General features: G+C 38.6%; 1 protein-coding gene across 2 annotated transcripts in view; it reads left to right on the top strand.

The window, feature by feature from the left end:
* The first annotated feature begins 379 nt into the window (after positions 1-379).
* The window catches only part of LOC129763475 (homeobox protein abdominal-B), a 66,813-nt gene continuing 47,071 nt past the window's right edge, over positions 380-20,121 (top strand). For both annotated transcript variants that reach the window (XM_055762574.1, XM_055762573.1), the window contains exon 1: positions 380-1,391. In XM_055762574.1, the coding sequence (XP_055618549.1) occupies positions 1,376-1,391 (16 nt within the window). In that variant the 5' untranslated portion in view covers positions 380-1,375. The remainder of the gene's footprint in view (positions 1,392-20,121) is intronic.

Raw genomic sequence — 20,121 nt, 5'->3', positions numbered from 1 at the left:
TGTTTTGTAGCTCAAACGCGTTGCAAACAAGAATTCCTTTCCGAGGTACGTCTCGTATGTTTCACAAAGCACCCGTCGTAGCAATCCTCCAGGAGAATACCAGTGCCAGTCTTGTAATTCAATACCGCGGGAATAGCATCAGCACCAACAGCTACCAGAGCTAGCCAGGCTCTGTTATGTATCCGCGCTTGTTTTCCTACCCGAAATAAGGTACATACATACAGTTGTCCGCGCACCCAAGCGTCAGCGCTGTATTGCATTTACTATACAGCTTTTTTTGCTTCCATATAAAATCGAAATTCGAGCGGAGTCATGGCGGCCATGTCACGACCACAACGATCTACTCCCTCTCGCGCAGTACGATCTGATGAGTTGTTTGGTGAACACATGCGTTTAATTCCGATGGTGTTCTTTGAGTTATCGAGTCATCGTCGAGACGCTTCGCGCGCTGTTTTTCATTAATTCTCGTTGGAGAAGAACTGGACTTGTTTGAAATCGTTACTATCAAGGGGTTCCGCTGGTGTGACAAAGACAAGTACCTACCAAAGCGGAAAGACTGAGCGAGAGAGGGAAAAAGATCGGAGAAACCGTACGGCTCTAGAACCCAAGGAAAGTCAGCACACAAAGAGCGGACAAAAAGGAGGAAATTTTTTACCTTTTACAGTGCTTCGAGTGAATCCCGAACCGAACAGTCGCGTTCAGATCCGAGCGTGATTCGGGTTTTTTTTTCTACTGCGGAGTGGCGACGTTCAATAAAATTTTATATACTCCATCATAATCGTTTATCACACTCGGTGAGTGAAGGCAGCGAAAAACGGAAGCAGCGGGAAAAATCGCCGATCAGCGGCAAGTTCAACGGAGAAAGAGGCAGCAAGACGGCCAAGGCACCTTTTCAGTTGTTGTTTTTTACGTATAATTTCGTTTTATAGTTTTGAGTTATATTGTTGCTATCAATAGCTAATAGTGCGGCAGACGAAAAACAAATGTGCAGTTTGAACCATGGTTTAAAATATTTATAATGCCCGAGAAAAACACACTTTTACGAGGTGATGATGGTTAAAGCGTGGATGTTTGTGACATCGCAATTATCATAAACGAACGATTTACAAACATTTAAACGGTCCGGAGAAGCGTGAAAACTCGAACGAATTCCAATACTGTGCAATCGAAGAAGCATATTAAAATAGTAGTGATATTTCAACCTAAACCTTCTGTATTCAAGTGATTGTGGTTGAGAAAAAAAGTGATCTTTGGGCTAAACCAAACCATGACCTGACTAAGCATCGTAAGCGTGATATTGAGTTACAAAATTTGCTGCGATTAAATTGTGAACTGTTTGTACGAAGAAACGAAATCTTAGAAAAAAAAACTAGTAATGATCATTAAAAAAGGTAAATATTTTTGTTAGCGCTTATTTTCAGTTTCAGTTTGTATGTTTTTATTGGATAATGGAATTTGATGGACTGTATGTTAGATGTTAGATGTGAATTCGGCTGTTAATAGCCAAACATTTCGAAAGACTAACTTTAAGAATGAATACGAAAAACAAAGTAAGTACCAATTTTCGTACTTCGAATCGATAGTGTTATGCGATAATAATGTACACATTATTATTGCCTTTTATAATTTATTTCGTTCTTGTTTTTGAATTTGTGTTTTGAAATTGAAACGTGAGTGATTTTTTAATTGGTTTATTAGTCAGCAGCGCCGACATTTTTTCAAAGATCATGCGTCCCCATATTCTACATTTTAAATGGAGCCGCCATATAATTAGTATGTTTTATACTATTTTTTTATTTTTCAATTGGGTCAAAACAGGAGGAACTCGATGGAATCATTCTCGTTATCAAGATACCATAGTACTGACAGCTAACCAAATCTGGCCATACATAGCAAATCTTGTGTGATTTGATATATGGTAGAATGGGTTTTGGGTACTTCTTGCATCTTACATCTATGTTCTTCTGTTCCTGTTTGGAACATCTTCTTTTTTTTTGTCTGCAGCTGCAAATACCTTGTCAGATCATAATTTTTCTAGCGAGTTTATTGGCAAAAACAATCACAAACAAATGAGGCGTGGCAACATACAATTTTTTTCGTAGGTCTGCTTAAAATTCATCTTCACGAACGCTTCGTTGTCCATGAATACGCAAATTTGTTTGTACTCTGCTCTAAATCCTCCGAATACGTTTGGGTCACTAAGTTTTGCTTCAGCATCAGGATTAGATGCTTTCTGGCACGAAAAGAATGATAACTTCTCCGCTGACTGATCCTTCGGACGGTATTGTTGGAATTGTATTTTTCAGTAGTAAAACCATCGGAGAGTCCTGGGTTTGCTTTAATTATTCTTAATACCATCCAGAGGTGCTACCGATCGTGAGGTTCACTACGGCGTTTACTGTAATTCATCTGAACTATATTTTTTAACGGAAACATTTGAGAACACCGCAGACGGTAGATTTATCTTTGACCTTACTCCGACGGATTTCCGTCATGGGCATCCATAGTTGATTTTCTTTCCTCGATTTTCATCTGTTATAACTTGTTTGAAACTGAATGCATTGCAACCAAACTAATGATACAACCAGGCCATTTGATAGAGGAAACGGTAAAGTAATATTGTCGTTTACTGAATAAGGACGTAAGAATTCAAAGGAATTTCAAAGGAATATAATAAAGGAATAACGATGAAAACGCAGTTACTGTTTTTAACTGCTCACAGAAAAAAAAACTTATGCTTACATGTAAATAACTATATCCAAAGTTTTTTTTTAACTACATTGCACGAACTATTTCTGTTTTATGGTTTGTATTTTTTCAGATCAAAGTTACAAATTAACATTTTTGTTCAATTGTTTGACGATTGTTCACAAGTACAGAGAGTGCCCTTGTATACTCACGCGAAAAATCGTAACTCGTATACTTACAGACTGTGCGTGTCTCTGTAATATTGCTATTGTGTATTTTCAGGCGTTGTTGGTATTTATTTGAAGAAAAAGATATAATTGAATGAAAAAACTCCAGAAAATATTTTGATTTGGTTTAGCCATCTCATTGATTCTCGATCTGTCAGACCTATACGCGTGTATAGGAAGGTTATTAGCAATACACGGCAGATGGTAGAGTTCAACATTCGATGAAGTAATACGACTAATGCTTAATTGTACCGCATATTTAAACGAAAGAGAATAGACGCAGCAATTGTGCAGTACTACATGGGATGAAAAGTCCGGAGATTTTTCAACAGATGGCGTCACTAAAAATGAACAAAATTAATTTCGAGAGGTTTCACGACATTTCGTTTATTTGTTCACAAGCTTCAGTGGTTTAAGTGTCACTACCTGAATATTCGTATAGGAAATGGATGAAGAGGAATTATCGTATTTCGATCAAACATTGTTTTTTGATGGGAAAAACTCCTGAACAATCAATGCAGTTGCATCTCGCTCTGGAAGGCCAAAAAACGCTACGAATCCATAAATCGTTAAACAAGTGCATCGACTCGTTTTGAACGATCGTGAAGTGAAGTTACGCGAGTTTTCCAAAGAAATAACCTACACATTATCTTATGCAGTACCTTGCGCATAACGGCTACAGAAATCCGTACCGAACACAACTCTCACCGCTGCTTAATGCCTTCATCACATCCGACTTGAAATGCGCTACACATTGACGCCAATTTTAATCCGGAAACAATGCTCGAATTCACGAAAATTAAATGATCGATTGGAATTATTCCACTAATAAGTAATTCACGATTCTTCAGTCATCCAGCTAGCGACCAGACGGCAGTCGTAGCAAGGATTTCCGAATGACCTTTTCCAATGCTGAGAGTTTAGTTCAGTTTTCAGATTTTTTCAAGAATAGAGACGAATGGACTGAGAAAATAAAAAGGCTCTGTAGAAGCAACTGAATATGGGTTTCATGACTCATTATTATTCTTGCGAAAACATAACACGAGATTTTTGTCCTTCTTGCCAATGCACGTAGCGCTCTCAGTATACACCTCTTCTCCCATGCCCACTTCATGTTCCATCATCGCCATTTTCTGCCTTTGCCAATGCATAAAATCACGGTATATCATATTTTTCCATCTAGATTCCATCGGTTTTGAGAACAAAAATTTTGAAAAAGGTCAAAATTGTATTGTGGAGTTATTTATTTCATTCATAGCACACTATCAACCTTCATAAACTTCGCGTCGCCCAGAAATCAATTGATCGGAGCTCTGGACAGTTTGGTGGCTTGATGTTTTTCTCGACAAATTGGATATTATTGTCTAAGAGCCACTGTAATACTGGCTTAGCCTAATGTGCAGATGCCAAATCTGGCCAGAAGAAAGAGGGAGACTGATGCTTTTTATAGAAGGGCAGCAATCTTTTCTTCAAGCATTCATCTTTGTGAATTTTAGCATTGAGTGTACCTGTTGTGAAGAAAATAGGAGACCGTAGACCACAAGTACAAATAGCTCGCAATATTGGAACCTTCTTTACACATTATACCAGCGCAATCAAGCTTTCAGCATCGTCCACCTCCTCAGGTTTTCGTCCACCTGGAACCAGGTTTTCTACCGGATCTAGGCATAGCATTCAAGGAGAACTCGTTGTCATACTTGTGGATCATATTTTTCACACTTGGCTGGTGCACTTCAAACCGTTTTGCGATTTGGTTGAAGGAAGCACACTTTGAAGCACAAAGTGTGCAGAGTTTTTTTTTCTTGTATCAATATCAATTCTAGTCATAGCGAAAATGAACAACTTAAACGGAATGAATCGATTGCACAAACTTTTGTTGACATGTAAACAAACTTTTGCTTGCATGCACACTAAGACAAGTTCACCCATTTTTTGAGTAGAATCATTATGAAAGTTGCTAATTACTTTTCGATACAGGACTTAGGTATGTGAAAATTGGTTGTTCGTTAACTGAAACAGGACTAGAATTAAATTGGAGACGAAATATTTTGTTTGAACGGGCCTAGTAAATATTTCTATTCAACTTTTCTTCAGCACGTCAGCATAGCATAAGTATAGTACTTTGTGCGTCTTATTTCAGTTTTCCAGTTAATGAAACAACATTTTGGGTCAAGTTTACCTTTTGAATAATGTGATTTTCATTTATTTATTTATTTATTTATTTATTTGAAGCAGAGAAAAGCCCATTTTAGTGTGCTTGAAGCTTTTTTTCTAAAATGGAAATAAATACTGCTCACCTTTTCCGTCAACAGAAAATATAGTCCAAATGACATAATCTTAATCATAACAAGGTACGACTTATTCTAACTTCACACTAGGCTAGTATGTACACCCCACGGAACCTACTCTTATTGACGTGACGAGACAAGTGATAGTCAAAAACATGAAAACAACGATTGAATACACGACACATACTACTAATAGGCTCGTTATAGCCATAATTAGTAAGAAATGTACGAATTCGGCGGAAGTCATGGGTTCTCAGACTGAAACGGGAAATACTCATGTTGAATTCATTTAGCACAGCATGGCAGTCTATTTGCGACTGAACAACATCTGAAACGAAAGCAGCCTTCACTATGTTCCGTCTATTTTCAGAAGTTCTAGATCGATTAATCGACAACGATTTTTGTAGCTGGGAAGGTTGAAAGGATCATTCCAAGGCAACCGTCACAGAGCAAAGCGGAAAACCTACATTGTATTGCTTCCATTTGTTGTATGTTGTTTTGATATTACTGAGTCAATACAACAACAGGATACTCCAAAATAGATCGGACTAACGAACAATACAAAACTTTTAGATAGTGGATGTAAAGTGCACCCGTGGCCGAGTGGTTAGCGTCTCACATTATCATGACGGCTGTTCGGGTTCGATTCCCGTTCTGGCCGGAGGATTTTTCGTCAAAGAAATTTCCTTCGACTTGCACTGTGGTCACGCGTATTCAAGAGTTTGCCCCTCGGAATTGAGAAATCTCAACTAAGCATTAATAAATGACGCTAGTTAATGCATACGTTGAGACGGAAAAAGTTCCACAGGGAACGTTAACACCATTCAAGAAGAAGATAGTGGATGTCTTAGAACTCTTTAGCAGCTCGGAAAATGAAGCCCAGCACTTCGAAGCTTTGTAAGTAATGTGAGCTATATGGTCTTTAAAATTGTGCTTTGAATCTAAGAGCTTAGTTCAGTCAGCAAAGAGGTACACTCTGTCCAACTTCTATAAGACCACCCTGATTCTATTTCGTTGCAACACAAACAGTTAGAATTTCAACAAGATACATTCATACATTGTAGACTGCTTAGAATGAAGTATATTTAACGTCAATTTCGTTCAAAAGCGTTGTTTGTTTATTTATTGTGCTTAAATATAATAATTTCAGCTGTCCAGTTTCTATAAGACCACTTCAAAATTCATAAGTATTATCAATGAAAAATTCGAAACGATAGGCTGATTTACGTGTCAATAATTGTTAGCCTTGCCATTTCGACTAATAACCTTGAACATTCGTGTTGGAATACTATTTACCAAATTCTGCTGAACGAATTTCTTTATATTTTTCCATTTTTCCGAAATTGCGACCATCAGTTCTTTAATCGTGGTGTACCGTTTTCCCTCAGTGTAGATTCAACGTTCAAGAAAGATTTTCAACAGGATTCCAGACTGGAGAGCGAGCCGGCCAGTCCAAAAAATTAGGTTTTTGGTCCTTAATCCATTTCTTAGTTTACTTGCTTGTTTGAATAGAAGCATTGTTTTGCTGGAATGTGATTTTTTTTGTGACGATATCCACGCGAAAACGGTAGGAGAGAGGATTCCAGAACATGTGTGTAATCCTTGAATGATTTGAAAGCTATTTTGAGCTTCCCGGTTGCGCACAATCCCACCCAAACCATGCACGAGCCTCCACCTAAATTCTCTAAGTCTAAGTCTAAGTCTAAGATAGTCTAAGGAGACCGTAGAATGGCGCGCACGTAAAAATATTGTTCCGACGCAAATGGTGAAAATCACGATTATTTCCCAAAAACAAACCACTATATACCGGTTATCGCTATCATTGACGAATACCTGAACGTTTTACTGTGAAGTTTGAGAAGTTTTCGCCAGTTGTAGCTGTGAATCAGGAAATTATTTTATTCGCTGCTGTATTCTGAAGAACAACTAGCATTTTTGAGCAACCATGGCCGACGACCACAGCTCTCGTCGCCCTCTTCGCAGTCAGTCGGCGAGCAAACCAGCCGTTGATGATATGAGTGTTTCTGAGCTAGCGAAACAAATGAAATCACAGCTTGCAACAAACCAACAAAACACAGTCGAAGAGATTCGACGTCTGGAGCATTCGCTTGAAGCCCAAATCAACAAATTGCGATCGGATATAACATTGGACTTAGACAACATTCGAAAGGAGACCAACAATACCACTACCAACATTATAAATACTGTCGATAAAAATAGAGCTGAGTGTCTTGCAGTCGCCGATAGAAACACACGCTCCAACGATCTTATTGTGAGTGGAGTACCGTACACCACAGGAGAAAATCTGGCAAACTATTTCGTTACTTGGTGCCGATCTCTTGGGTATGTGGATGAAGCGATTCCGTTAGTGGATATCAAAAGACTTTCCAAAACCAATCCCAAAAATGGAATAGTCTATTTGATTTTGATTCAGTTCGCAATAACTGTGCAGCGGAATGAATTCTATGCACGTTATTTGCGTTCAAGAAAACTCTCGCTCGCTGACATCGGATTCTCAACAGATCGACGAGTTTTTGTAAACGAGAATTTAGGACCTGCTGCGAGAGAGCTCCGTGCGAAGGCTTTGCAATTGAAGAAGAAAGGAGAGTTATCTGGAGTCTTCACGAGAATGGGCATCGTTTACGTCAAAAAAATGCAAAATGATCAAGAGAAACCCGTATTGTCAGAGGACGATCTTCAGAAACTATTTTAACCTTTCCTTATCAGCTCTTGTTTACTCCTTCCATTCCATCCATATCTATTCCCTGCCTCCCTCCTGAAAGCCAAAATATTGTTGTTGTCGTCGCTGTTGCTGCCTGGATGCTGTTGCTGCTTGGAATGCTGGGGGATGTTGAAAATTATTAGTTTTATAGTGAACGCGGTTTGTAATACAAACAACATTTGCGTCGTAAAGAAATGTGAATTAGATTGAATTTGTAAACAATATTATTATACATTGTAGTCGATAGCTAGTAGGTACTTTTTGATTCATGCTCTTTCATTTGCTCGGATCATCGTAAACACTTTTGGAGAAATGGCTAGTGTTTCTAGTGGAAATGTCTCATCGGATTGGTGTCTGCCAGGGATTATTATGAAAAGTGCCCTAATTAAAAATAAGCTTTCAGTATGTAGTGTAAATATCCAGAGCATCTGTGCTCGCAGGTTTTCCAAACTAGACGAGCTACAACAAATAGCCCGATTGAGTGGTGTTGATATCATATGCGTGACTGAGACCTGGTTAAACGAAAGAATCGACAATTCATCGCTGACACTTGAAGGCTACAATATTATCAGACACGATAGGGAAGGGCGATTAGGGGGCGGTATTTTGGTGTTTATGAAAGACGGAATCCACTATAACCTCCTGGAGAAATCCATTCATCAGCCAGGTGTCCCGTATTCTGAGTACGTCGCGGTGGAAATTATTCTAGATGGTGAAAAGCTGTTTCTTGTTAGCATGTATAATCCGCCTGAAGCAGACTGTGTGGACGCTGTTGATTGCTTGTTGTTAAAATACGGCACGCACTATAGTAATATTTTTGTTGTAGGTGATTTAAATGTCAACCTATTAAATCATAGTTCAGCAAAGTGTTCACGACTGATGACAATGCTTAGCATACATAACATGTTTAGCTTAGGTTCTGAGCCCACATTTTTCTATCAATATGGATCATCACAGCTCGACCTTATGCTGATGAATTCAAGGTCACGAGTTCTCAGATTCAATCAAGTTGATGTCCCAAACTTTTCGAATCATGATCTTATTTTTGCTTCACTCGATTTTGACCTCGTTCACCTACCTGAGAAGGTTAGTTATCGCGATTATCAATCTATGGATGTTGATGGTCTCGTGGCAGCATTCAATTTACTAGACTGGTCTAGTTATTATCATTCAACCGATCCAAATTTTTTACTCCGATTTTTCAATTGCAATATCGTTGCATTTCATGATAGGTTTGTGGCAATACGATCATTTGTGCCACGAAAAAATCAAAATCCATGGTTCAATGACATAATAAGTAAAGCAATTGTAGATCGAGATCTTGCATACAAAAGATGGAAGTACTCAAAGTGCTCTGATGATTTTCAATTATTCAAAACTCTTCGTAATCAAGTGACTTTTAGAGTTCGTCAAATCAAAAAAGAATATTATGAAAGAAATCTCAACGCTAATATGCCACCGAAGGAATTGTGGAAAAAATTGAAAAACATTGGAGTTGGTAAGAGTACTACATCGCCAACAATAGAGTTTGAGTCTGATGAGATTAACGAATGCTTTGCAAATAATTTTTCGGAGAGTATTCGTGATTTAAATATTGACGTAGTGTCCAACCATCAAAACAGGGTAGATTCATTTTATTTCAATCAAATAAGTGAAATTCAAGTAATCAATGAACTATATTGCATGAAATCTAATGCCATTGGGCTTGATGAACTACCCATTAAATTTCTAAAATTAATTAATCCGCTTATAATCAAACCCATCACACATTTATTCAATTGCATAGTTGCTACTAGTATCTTTCCAGAGGAATGGAAGAAATCTAAAATATTGCCATTGAAGAAAAAATCAAATTTGAATAACCTGCAGAATTTACGTCCAATAAGTATATTACCGGCATTGTCAAAGTTATTTGAACGCATAATCAAAACCCAAATCTGTCAGTATATTAACCGCGAAAATTTATTAATAAGTCAGCAATCTGGATATCGTGCGAATCACAGCACAAAAACTGCAATGCTGAAAGTCTTTGATGACATAGGGTTAATCCTAGATAAAGGAAGACCAGTTGTTTTACTGCTCCTAGACTTCTCAAAGGCATTTGATACAATTCCCCATAACATACTCTGTCAAAAACTCAGCGTAAGATTTGGGTTCTCCAGTCATGCAACAAATCTTATTAAATCATATCTCACTGGACGAACACAGACAGTTTTCAATAAAGGAATTTACTCTACTTACCTTCCAATATCCTCAGGTGTGCCTCAAGGATCAATCTTAGGACCAATACTTTTTTCAATTTTTATAAATGATCTTCCAGATGTGTTGAAGTATTGTAAGTTCCATATTTTCGCGGACGACGTGCAATTGTACTACGGTTGTTTGGATGATACTTCCACAATTGTTTCGAGGAAAATTAACGAAGACCTAGCCAATATTCATGTGTGGTCCGTCAGGAATGGACTCAAACTAAATGCTAATAAAACGAGTGCTCTATTTTTGAGCCTCTCCCACGTCAATAATGTTCTGAAACCCTTCTTAAAGTTGAACAATGCTAACATTGCTTTTGCGGAGGAAGGAGTGAGCTTGGGGTTCACAATTCAATCAAATTTTAAATTTGAAAAATTCATTTTCAAACAATGTGGCAAAATATATGCAAGTTTGCGTAACCTCTATGCGGCATCATCATTCCTAAGCAGTGATATGAAGCTTAAACTTTTTAAAAGTTTAGTTCTACCGCATTTCATAGCTTGCGATTTTATTCTGTCAGTAACGACAGTGTATGCAGAATCAAGACTGCGAATAGCATTGAATGCTTGTGTTCGATTCGTATTTAACTTGAGTAGATACGATAGAGTTACCCACCTTCAACATCGCTTAATCGGGTGTCCGTTCAACAAGTTTTCTCAGTTTAGATGTTGCCTCTTTTTGTTCAAGCTTGCGAAGTCAAAAGCTCCCGGGTATCTACATACTAATCTGAAGCCATTGAGAAGTTCGCGTGCGAAAAAGTATTCTGTTCCTCGTCACAATACATCCTCATACGGCAGTTCGTTTTTCGTCAGAGGCATTTCCTATTGGAATTCTCTACCGAATGAGTTGACCTTAGTAAATTCCACATCAGCTTTTAAGAGAGGATGCAAAGAGCACTTTAATAGTTGAAGTTATCGATTTCTTTAGAAGAAGTAATGAATGAATGAGTCAATGAAATGTTTGTATTCACGAATAGTTTAGAAACTACGGCGCACCTTCTTATGTATTTACATAATGTAACATTAAAAAGAGACTGAAGTCTCATGTTACTAATTATAAATAAAAATAAATAAATAAATAAATAAATTCCTAGTTAAAAAATACTGTTCCTTCTTCCGTAAATCACACCCAAGTACCCGTTGAAACCATCAGGGCCATCCAAATTGAACTTGTTTTCGTCAGTGAAGATAACCTATACATTGAAGAACTTTTCGTTATGGTATACAGCAAAATGTATTCTTTTGGAAACATTTTTGTCACAATATACCATGTCCCACTGTCGTTTCATGAGAGCTTTGGCAAAACTCAGACGTCTTCCGAGGTGAGATGGTGTAAGATGAGGAGTTTTAACCTTTTAAGCCCTCTTTATGGGAGTATTTTTACCAAAATTTGATGAATTGTCACACGAGCAGTTAAGTAGTTGAAATATTGATTTATTTGCACATGCGATTGTGAGGTATTCGAACCTGTTCTAGCTATTTCCTGCTTATCCCGGTCAGAGACCTTCGATTTACGTGGAGCTCTCTTCTTCTTACCGTATCCTTGAGGATTCGCCAAATAATTGAGCACTACTTGATTGGATCGTCCAATTCTTCTTCTTCTTCAATGGCACTAACGTTCCTAAAGGAACTTCGCCGTCTCAACGTAGTATTACTTGCGTCATTTTTATTAGTACTTAGTTGAGATTTCTATGCCAAATAACACGCCTTGAATGCATTCTGAGTGGCAAGCTCTAGAATACGCGTGATCACAGTGCAAGTCGGCGGAGGAAATTTCTTTGACGAAAAATTCCCCCGACCAGAACGGGAATCGAACCCGAACACCCGGCATGTTAGTTATGACGCTAACCACTCGGCCAAGGAAGCACCCCCAATCCGACGAGAAATTTCTCTGATACTAACATTATCTTGGTGAAATGTATCGATTTGTCTCTCTACTCTCTCCGTGAGGATTTTTCCCTTCGGAATTTTCCAGATTTAATTATTCAAAACAACTAAAACAGCGGAAAGTGTAACTGATCTTATAGAAACTTGACAGTTGAAAGCAGGAAAACATTCGTTTACGCTCAGCGCTTGCACACACACATATGAAGATCATGCAGTGTATGGTAGTCACCAATACCTACACACTAGAATATAAATTGAAGCAAAGCAGCAAGATCATCACCTGGTCTTATAGAAGTTGGACAGAGTGTATGAATGTTTAAAACCTTGTACTCCAAATGTAACGTTCTCTTTCCGATATTTTAAACTTCCTTAAATCCCCAGTACAGAAAGAAAGATATACGATATGTTTTTCGGAAATTTCAGTAATTTAAATTAATGGATTTGGCAAGTGCGCGTTCATAATGTTTTTTATTCTTTTTTTGAAAGCTGGTAAACTCTACACCATGTTATCTTGAAATTATGGAAAAAGTCGCTGATGAAGATTTATTTACTAAAAACTAAACACTATCAAAAGATTCCAATTCTGACAACCGTAGATACTGCAATCGCCAAAAGTGGGTGTCCCATTTCCAAGTGAATTTCTAAAACCTTTGATGTTGGATTGAATGTAATCTTTGGTTATTTTTATCAGTTTTCAATGTTTCGGCCTTTAGTCGAAGATGATTCCATGAAGTTATGACACATACAGCAAAAGATAGCGTAAAAGAATTCGATTGGTGTTCTGAACCGCCGGAAAAAATGTTGCCTCAAATGCTGATCAGTGATAACAAAAAAATATTCATCCCTACCTGAAAGACAACAATCATCATATTTAGAGCCCTCAATACCACCGCATTCGCAGGAAGGCATCTTTACGATCTCAACACATTAGTCAAGCCCTAAAAGTTATTTTTTCCCGAACAAATTTCGAACTACACATGTTTTGTTGTTTTGTAGTCGGAATGCCTATTCCTGGCGATAGCGTTAGGGAAAAAAAACTAGAGCAAAACTCCCACCCAATAAAGCAAAAAATCGACGAGCCGTTGACCTCGAACGTTGGTATAATTGCATCAGCATTCTGTTTTTCGAACGTTTCTCCTATCCCGACGGTTTAACCTTGAGCAGTTAGAAAAATTAGATCAACCAGAGGATATCCCTTTCCTGAAGGCGAAGCACAAACAAAAGAGTTTTGAAAATCCTTTCCTGCCGCTGGGTCGGAGCAAGCATTTCAATATGTATAGTAATGTGTTACCATTCGGCCGCCGAGGACGGTTTCGGTGTGTAAACAGCCTGTTCTAGTTAATTTTGTGTGCCGTTGGCGCGTTGCATCCGAATCGACCGTGGAGTATTGTTTGTTTGATCGCCAACATCGTGACTTTCATGAGGCCGACACTGCTGCCGCCGTCGCCGTTTGTTAACTTATTTGAGGTGTTAAAACTAGCGATGTGTCACACTGAATGTGAATGCATTCCGCCTACAGAACAGCTTTGGTCTGTACTTTGAATCGGGCAACATTTTAGTCTGCTTTCGTAATCATTGTGGGTGCGTGGACGGAAAGGTTGTGACATTTTTGAAGTCGTAAATTTTTTGCACAGACTTGGTATTTCTGCCTTTCCAGTGCGCATCATAATTCGCTTGATATACGACAGAGCGCTGTGGTAAAGTGGAAAAACGAAGAATATCTTCGCGCATCGATAGATTGGGTCCCTATATATTATGTACATCCATCCGAGTAGCGTATAAAATATGGATTGCAATTAACATCACATACCGAAGGATGGTCGTAAATAACGTGAAATTTTTTTATGTCGTCGTAAATATGCATTAGCGGATTCTCGTTTCGGTCTGTGCCCTCCGTTCTTCGTAGGCACCGCAATGCTGTGACGTTCTGTGATGTTACAAAGCTGGACCTGATGAAAAGTTTGTCAGCTCTTGCGGAGGAAAAATCATCAGTTTTCAGGCCGTAAGAAAATTTCCTCGTTTATTTATACACTTTATATATTTATGACGTGTTTGTGTTTCCATTTGAGAAAACGAATTATTAACTACTGGTTCTCTACCGTCTCCGCCGTCGAACGTCGTCGGTAGCGGCGGTCACGTTCAATTAGGGCTATCGTAAAAAGACTCATTTGGCTGCCAGGTACATTAGCGCTAACGAGCAGCGAAAGATTCAGTGGCACCCTCGCAGGTAACGGCTCATCGTGACGATTAGCTTTTCTTTTTTTTTAAGCTTCCGCTCTCTATGGTAAGAAGGTGCAGTCTATAAAAATTAATTTTGATTTGTGTGCATTGGTAACGCCGATAAAACAAAGCAGCGGCGACGGGCCTTCCGATTGAAAATACGATCCCGTCAATGAATGCTCTGAATAAATATTTGTCGAGTGATTTGTGAAAATTCTCACCCAACTGCGATCGTGTGATCGTTTTCATTCAGTTCGGGATCGGAAAGTTAAGGAATGTGAAAAAGGCATTTCTTTCCCATTGCCCTCTGCGTTGCGCTTTAACTCTTCCGCCCGTGTGTGCGCTCTCATTTTACGATTATTGCCTAGTAAATATTTATTCAAATATTTATGATGACGAAGACGGTGCACGAGAGCGTGTGATGGCGTACACATGTAGTTATTGTTATAATTTGCTCCAGCGGAAAGTCACGGTGTGGGAGGAAAACGATGTATGTGGAAGTACAGTCGATGTTTTGTTTTGTTTGACTTATTAGGATCCAGATGGGTAATCGATTTAAACGGGTTATAGAGTTACAGTGCATCTGATTTAGCATAGCGTGATAAAAACACTAACGAGTGTACAGCACATCCCCGACCACATCCAGTTTTATTCACGGTGTTCCAATTTATCGAGACAAAGCTAAAAAGTCTAATAGTCTAATATGTCGTAGTAAACAAGCGCGCCACTGAAGTGTGTACGACTGATTTGCGCCTGGACAATGAAATTAATTTCAGTACACAGATTGCAATAAATTTTCCGCAGACGCGAAAAATACATAGAAAAATGCAAGAAGTTCCCGAGATTGATACATTAACGTCTTCCTTCTACATTTTTTTTTGTTCTCAGCGTTAGCACGGACAAGACACTCAAATCAATTTGTCAATCCTAAATGGCGCACATTCGGTCGCTCACATCACTGCGACGATTTGCTGGATTCATTCATAAATCGGTTATATGAGGCCATTAACGCAAATTATTGCTACCTCAAGATAGTCTAGAAGCGGTGGCGCTAGTTGGCTGCATTTGTTATTGCCCGTCTCGTGTCCCGGAGCCCACCACAGGATGGACACATCTCACCATCGTAGTCATCCGTCGTCGCCATTAAGTGAGAGTTTAATAGATTTTTAATTTAATTTACCACACGCAATTGACGGGTTTAACAGTTTTTAGTGTCCCCCAGCAGCACTAGGAGTATATGGGTGCGGCGTGTGTACCCGGTTGGATCGCAATGTTAATAATAAGTAGTGCCGTAAAAGTTTCAAGATTACGAGAATAAGTTTATCGCAATTTGTTACTGCTTTCTTAATTGCTTCTTTTTTTCTCTCTCTCTCTCTCGATTCACTCCCAGCTTTTATCGATATCTTCTAAAGTGTTTTGGTCATCCCTATTAAAAATGCTACGCACAGCCATCACAGTTGGTTTTTTTTCAGAAGAGAGTGGTTTCCATTAGTTTGATTAGCATTAGCGCTTCATGGCGGCGCTAAGGGTCGTAAAATATATCAGAAATGTTTTTCGTTGGAATGGCGGCGAAACGTGAAAGAACCGGCCAGAGACTGCGCGCACTGGTGAAAGCATATTATCGGTCGTTGCCTGTCCACCATTTGCTGAGGGTAGCGTTGCTACTTCTTCAGGCAAAACATAATTATATTTCTCAGTTAACACGCATGCGCAGGTTGGAAACGCAAGCCTCTGGTTGGGAGAGCGTTTCTGAATGTGTAGTGGTAATGCATGATGGCCGACGCGTGAATTGCTTTTTGGGGTGTGGCATTGCTTCTTCGTTGCCTATGACGACCGACGAATATGCCGATGGAAGGGAACAGTGCATGAGAGAATGCAAGAGAGGAATATGGTCAGAGAGACGTTCTCTTCGCTATGCTGTGCGTTGTCTTCAGTGAACGAGAAGTGAGTTGAAATACAACAAAGGGGAGTGATGGGTTATGGTGGGCTGCATATCGACACAGCAAGAGATATTCAGTGTATATGAAAAATACAATTTATTGTAGAACAGCGTTTCTCGGCCAAATATCATTCGAATGCAGAAATAAAATGGCAGTTTTGTTTCTTATCGCAAAATATTAGTCCCGTATTTTTTATTAGGGTGCCAATTATCATTTTAAAGTGGTCCGAAAAATATTCCTGGAAAATGACCGTTTCAAGCTGTACTGGGATCGCACTGTTCTGACCGACCTCTCGATCCACCACAACCGCCCAGATATAATGGTTTACGACAAGAGCGACCGCAAAGTCACCATCATCGATGTCACTATTCCACTGAACCAGAATCTGGAGGAGACCCACGGTCGCAAAATCTGCAAGTACCGACCATTGGCCGTGGAGCTCAAGGAACTGTGGGGGCTAAGGGAGGTCCCAAGAATTGTTCCAGTCGTTCTCTCTGGAACTGGAATTATCCCGAAGACACTTCTGGAAGCGCTAAAGGTGTTGAACATCGAGAAGGAATTGGCCGGCATCCAAAAGTCGGTCATCCTTAGCACCTGCGCGATTGTCCGACAATTCCTCGGTCAGGACAGCACGAGCATGCAGATACGTGCATTCCGCAGAGCCTAGTCCCCCTTTGGCATTCAGAAGCCCGGGGGCAGGTGAAAATTCTGGCTAGGTTCGCCTAGTTAAGAAGTGAGATAATTCCCCCCCTCTTTGTTTTTTTTTCCGAAAATGACTTTTTTCAAAACTTCATAACTTTTGAACTACTGTACCGATTCAGACAATCAATATATCAAATTGAAGATAATGACCTTGTCCATAACACTTGCGAAGAGATGGGATTTGGTTTCCGTAATTTTTTATTGTATTTGTTTTTTATTGTTTTCATGGTCTCAGGATCAAGGGCGCTATATTTTTTATATTTTTTTTCTTGAAGGCTGAGGTTTTATTTTCAAAACTTATCTAAAAATCAGAGAATCTACTTCACATAACATATCTAAAACTTTTGACCTACTGAACCGATTCACATGATCAACATATCAAATTGAAGCCAATGAGCTAGTCTTGTCTAAAACATATAATACTTTAGAAAAACGAATTTTGTTTTCGTAATTATTGATTGTAATTATTTTTCATAGTTTACATGGTTTCGGGATTGAGAGCACCAAATATTTTTTTGAGTAATGATTTTTCAAAGTTCACATGTTTTCAGGTTTCGTTTCATATTCCTATACGACTAGACTACATCTATGTGTCTAGAATTCAGTTTTTCGCAAGTGAAGATAACCAACTCATTGGCTCCAAATACATATTGGGTTGGGAAAAAAGAAATGTCGTATATTGTCAATATTTGGCAACACTTAAACGCATCTTGTGTTGTACTTATCGCATCGGGTCATACTATACGGCTATTTAAAGACGACAATCTGTGCTACAAGTGTCGTTTCGACAGTGTTGTGATTGTCCTTTTCAGTCTCAAATTATAGCACGTCAAATATGGAGTCCACCAAGCAAGAAATTCGCCATATTTTATGTTTTTACTACCTGCGAAACCATCGCCAAGCCCGGATTGACGGCCAGAAATGTTTTGCTGTGTGTTTGGTGAGTTTGGAAGGAATCATCCACTATGAGCTGCTCAATTATAGCCAGACCCTCAACTCGGTTCTCTACTGTGAGCAGCTTGACCGTTTGAAGCAGGCAATTGACAAGAAGCGGCCAGAAATGATCAATAGAAATGGTGTTGTTTTCCACCAGGACAAAGCTCGGCCTCACACATCTTTGATGACCCGCCAGAAGCTACGGGAGCTTGGATGGGATGTCCTATTGCACCCACCGTATAGTCCGGACCTGGCTCCAATTGATTATCATCTATCCCGGTCCATGCAAAACGCTCTTGGTGATACTAAGTTGGCCTCAAAAGAGGCTTGCGAAAAAAAAAAGTTTTTGCAAATAAGGAGAAGGGTTTTATAAGGGGGGATAATAATGTTGCCTTCTAAATGGCAACAAGTTTGCGAATAAAACGGCGCATATTTGACTTAGATTGGATAATTTTAAGTATGTTAAATAAAGCGTCAAATTTCGATCAGAAATACGACATTTCTTTTTCCCCAACCCTATATTTCGATCATCTGAATTGGCCCAGTAGTTCAAAAGTTAGGATTTTTTGAAAAAAATCATTTTTGGGTGGGGAAAAAGAAAACCTAAACACAAAACATACAGGAAAAAATTAAAGATTTCGAATGCTTATAACTCGAACATTTCTTACTAGATCGGAAGGAAGGTTGCATCAATTGATAGGAAATATTTCTATGCATCTATCACAATGAATAAAATGTTATGTTTCATCAGATAAGCAATTGAATAACTGTAAAATGTCAAGCGCTATCTAAACGCCCTAACTGTCCCGTTTTGATTGACCCGATTTACGGTTTCCCCAACGCAGCCATCAAATCCAAGATGAAATTGACATTGTAAATTCATGCAAGTTGGGGGAACTTTTGTTCCCACCGACATGTGTTCCCTAACACAGCCTATCAAAGCCAAGGTGCCTTACATTACATGGTGTTTGTTCGAATTATTTTCTTATACAGCTAATATGTTGAATTCAATTGTTGAATTCGAAAAATGTTTCATTCGATCAATAATTTGATCAATACAAACAAATGAATACTTAGCCAATGGTAGTCCCACTTCAACCCTGCGGACATATCATAGATATAACCTACCATTTTTTTCACTTCTAAAATGTTAATTCCACTAATTTGGAAGTTTCACAACTGTGTCATTTTCTCATCTTTCAAATGGAAGCAACAGAATTGTGCTACGTAGCGTAGCGTAATTTTTGAATTAGAGCCAGGTCAAGGCAAACAGAGCCCGGAATAGAGAAAAAGTTCAATAACTTTGTCATTGTTGAAATTCGAACATTTGCCTCATGGAAGAATTCTGATTTTTTTATATGAGAAAGTTATTTTATTACTTTAGGGGGATGAATCAATAAATTATTAATAATAAAAATTGATAACAAAAAAAAATGTGTAAAAAAACAAATTTGAAAAAAAACTGACTCGATCATGTACATGATTCGATTATATATAGTGACTGCATATAATCGAGTCCGCCCTGTATATAAATTCAAAGAGTATTTCTGTTAAAAAAACATTGGAACTAAAGTGTCCAAAGTAGCAGTATCAAAAGTAACCGCACAGGATGGTAATAGTTTGTGTGAAAAACTCGATGAAGTACATTTTCTGAGGATGGACATCATTATTTATTTTAACATTTAAGAACGCACGAGTGATATGACAATACTATTTTACTATAGAAAATAAAGTCAATATCAAGTTAACACATTTCGAGATTCACCATTTTTCTCATATTAGCCGAGAAATTTTCATCCTCTATTTTCACCTCTGATGATCGAACAGTGCCATCTGGTTTTCTCCGATACTGAAAGAGATCTGATACTTCGCAGTGTAAATGAGCTTTTCCATCGTTTGTCAAGCTTCCGGATGATGGGGAATGAAAGAGTAAAAATAGCTTCAAATGAGAGTCGCTTGCATTCTTTTCAACCAGATGGCACTAGTAGTCGACGAAGGCAAAGTTCTAAGCGCATGTCGCGTCAAAATGAATAACAAAGAATAGAGTTGTCTACCTGTTTTATTTACTGTGCGCATAAGTCGTCAAATCTTTCAATTGATGCGGCGTTAAATTATCGTTTAACAATGCGATGATTAGCCATAGCCACAGGTTATGTGTCAATTCAGCACACTAACCTGACCGAGGGAAACAAATTTTGGCAATCAACCCCTCGTCGTAGTAAATCGACATTACGACCCGTAAAAGTGACGAGTTAAAAATCA

Source organism: Toxorhynchites rutilus, chromosome 1, assembly GCF_029784135.1.
Source record: "Toxorhynchites rutilus septentrionalis strain SRP chromosome 1, ASM2978413v1, whole genome shotgun sequence".
NCBI classification, from domain to species: Eukaryota; Metazoa; Arthropoda; class Insecta; order Diptera; family Culicidae; genus Toxorhynchites; species Toxorhynchites rutilus.
The sequence above is the reverse complement of the archived record's forward strand: the minus strand, read 5'-3'. Positions and strand labels throughout refer to the sequence as shown.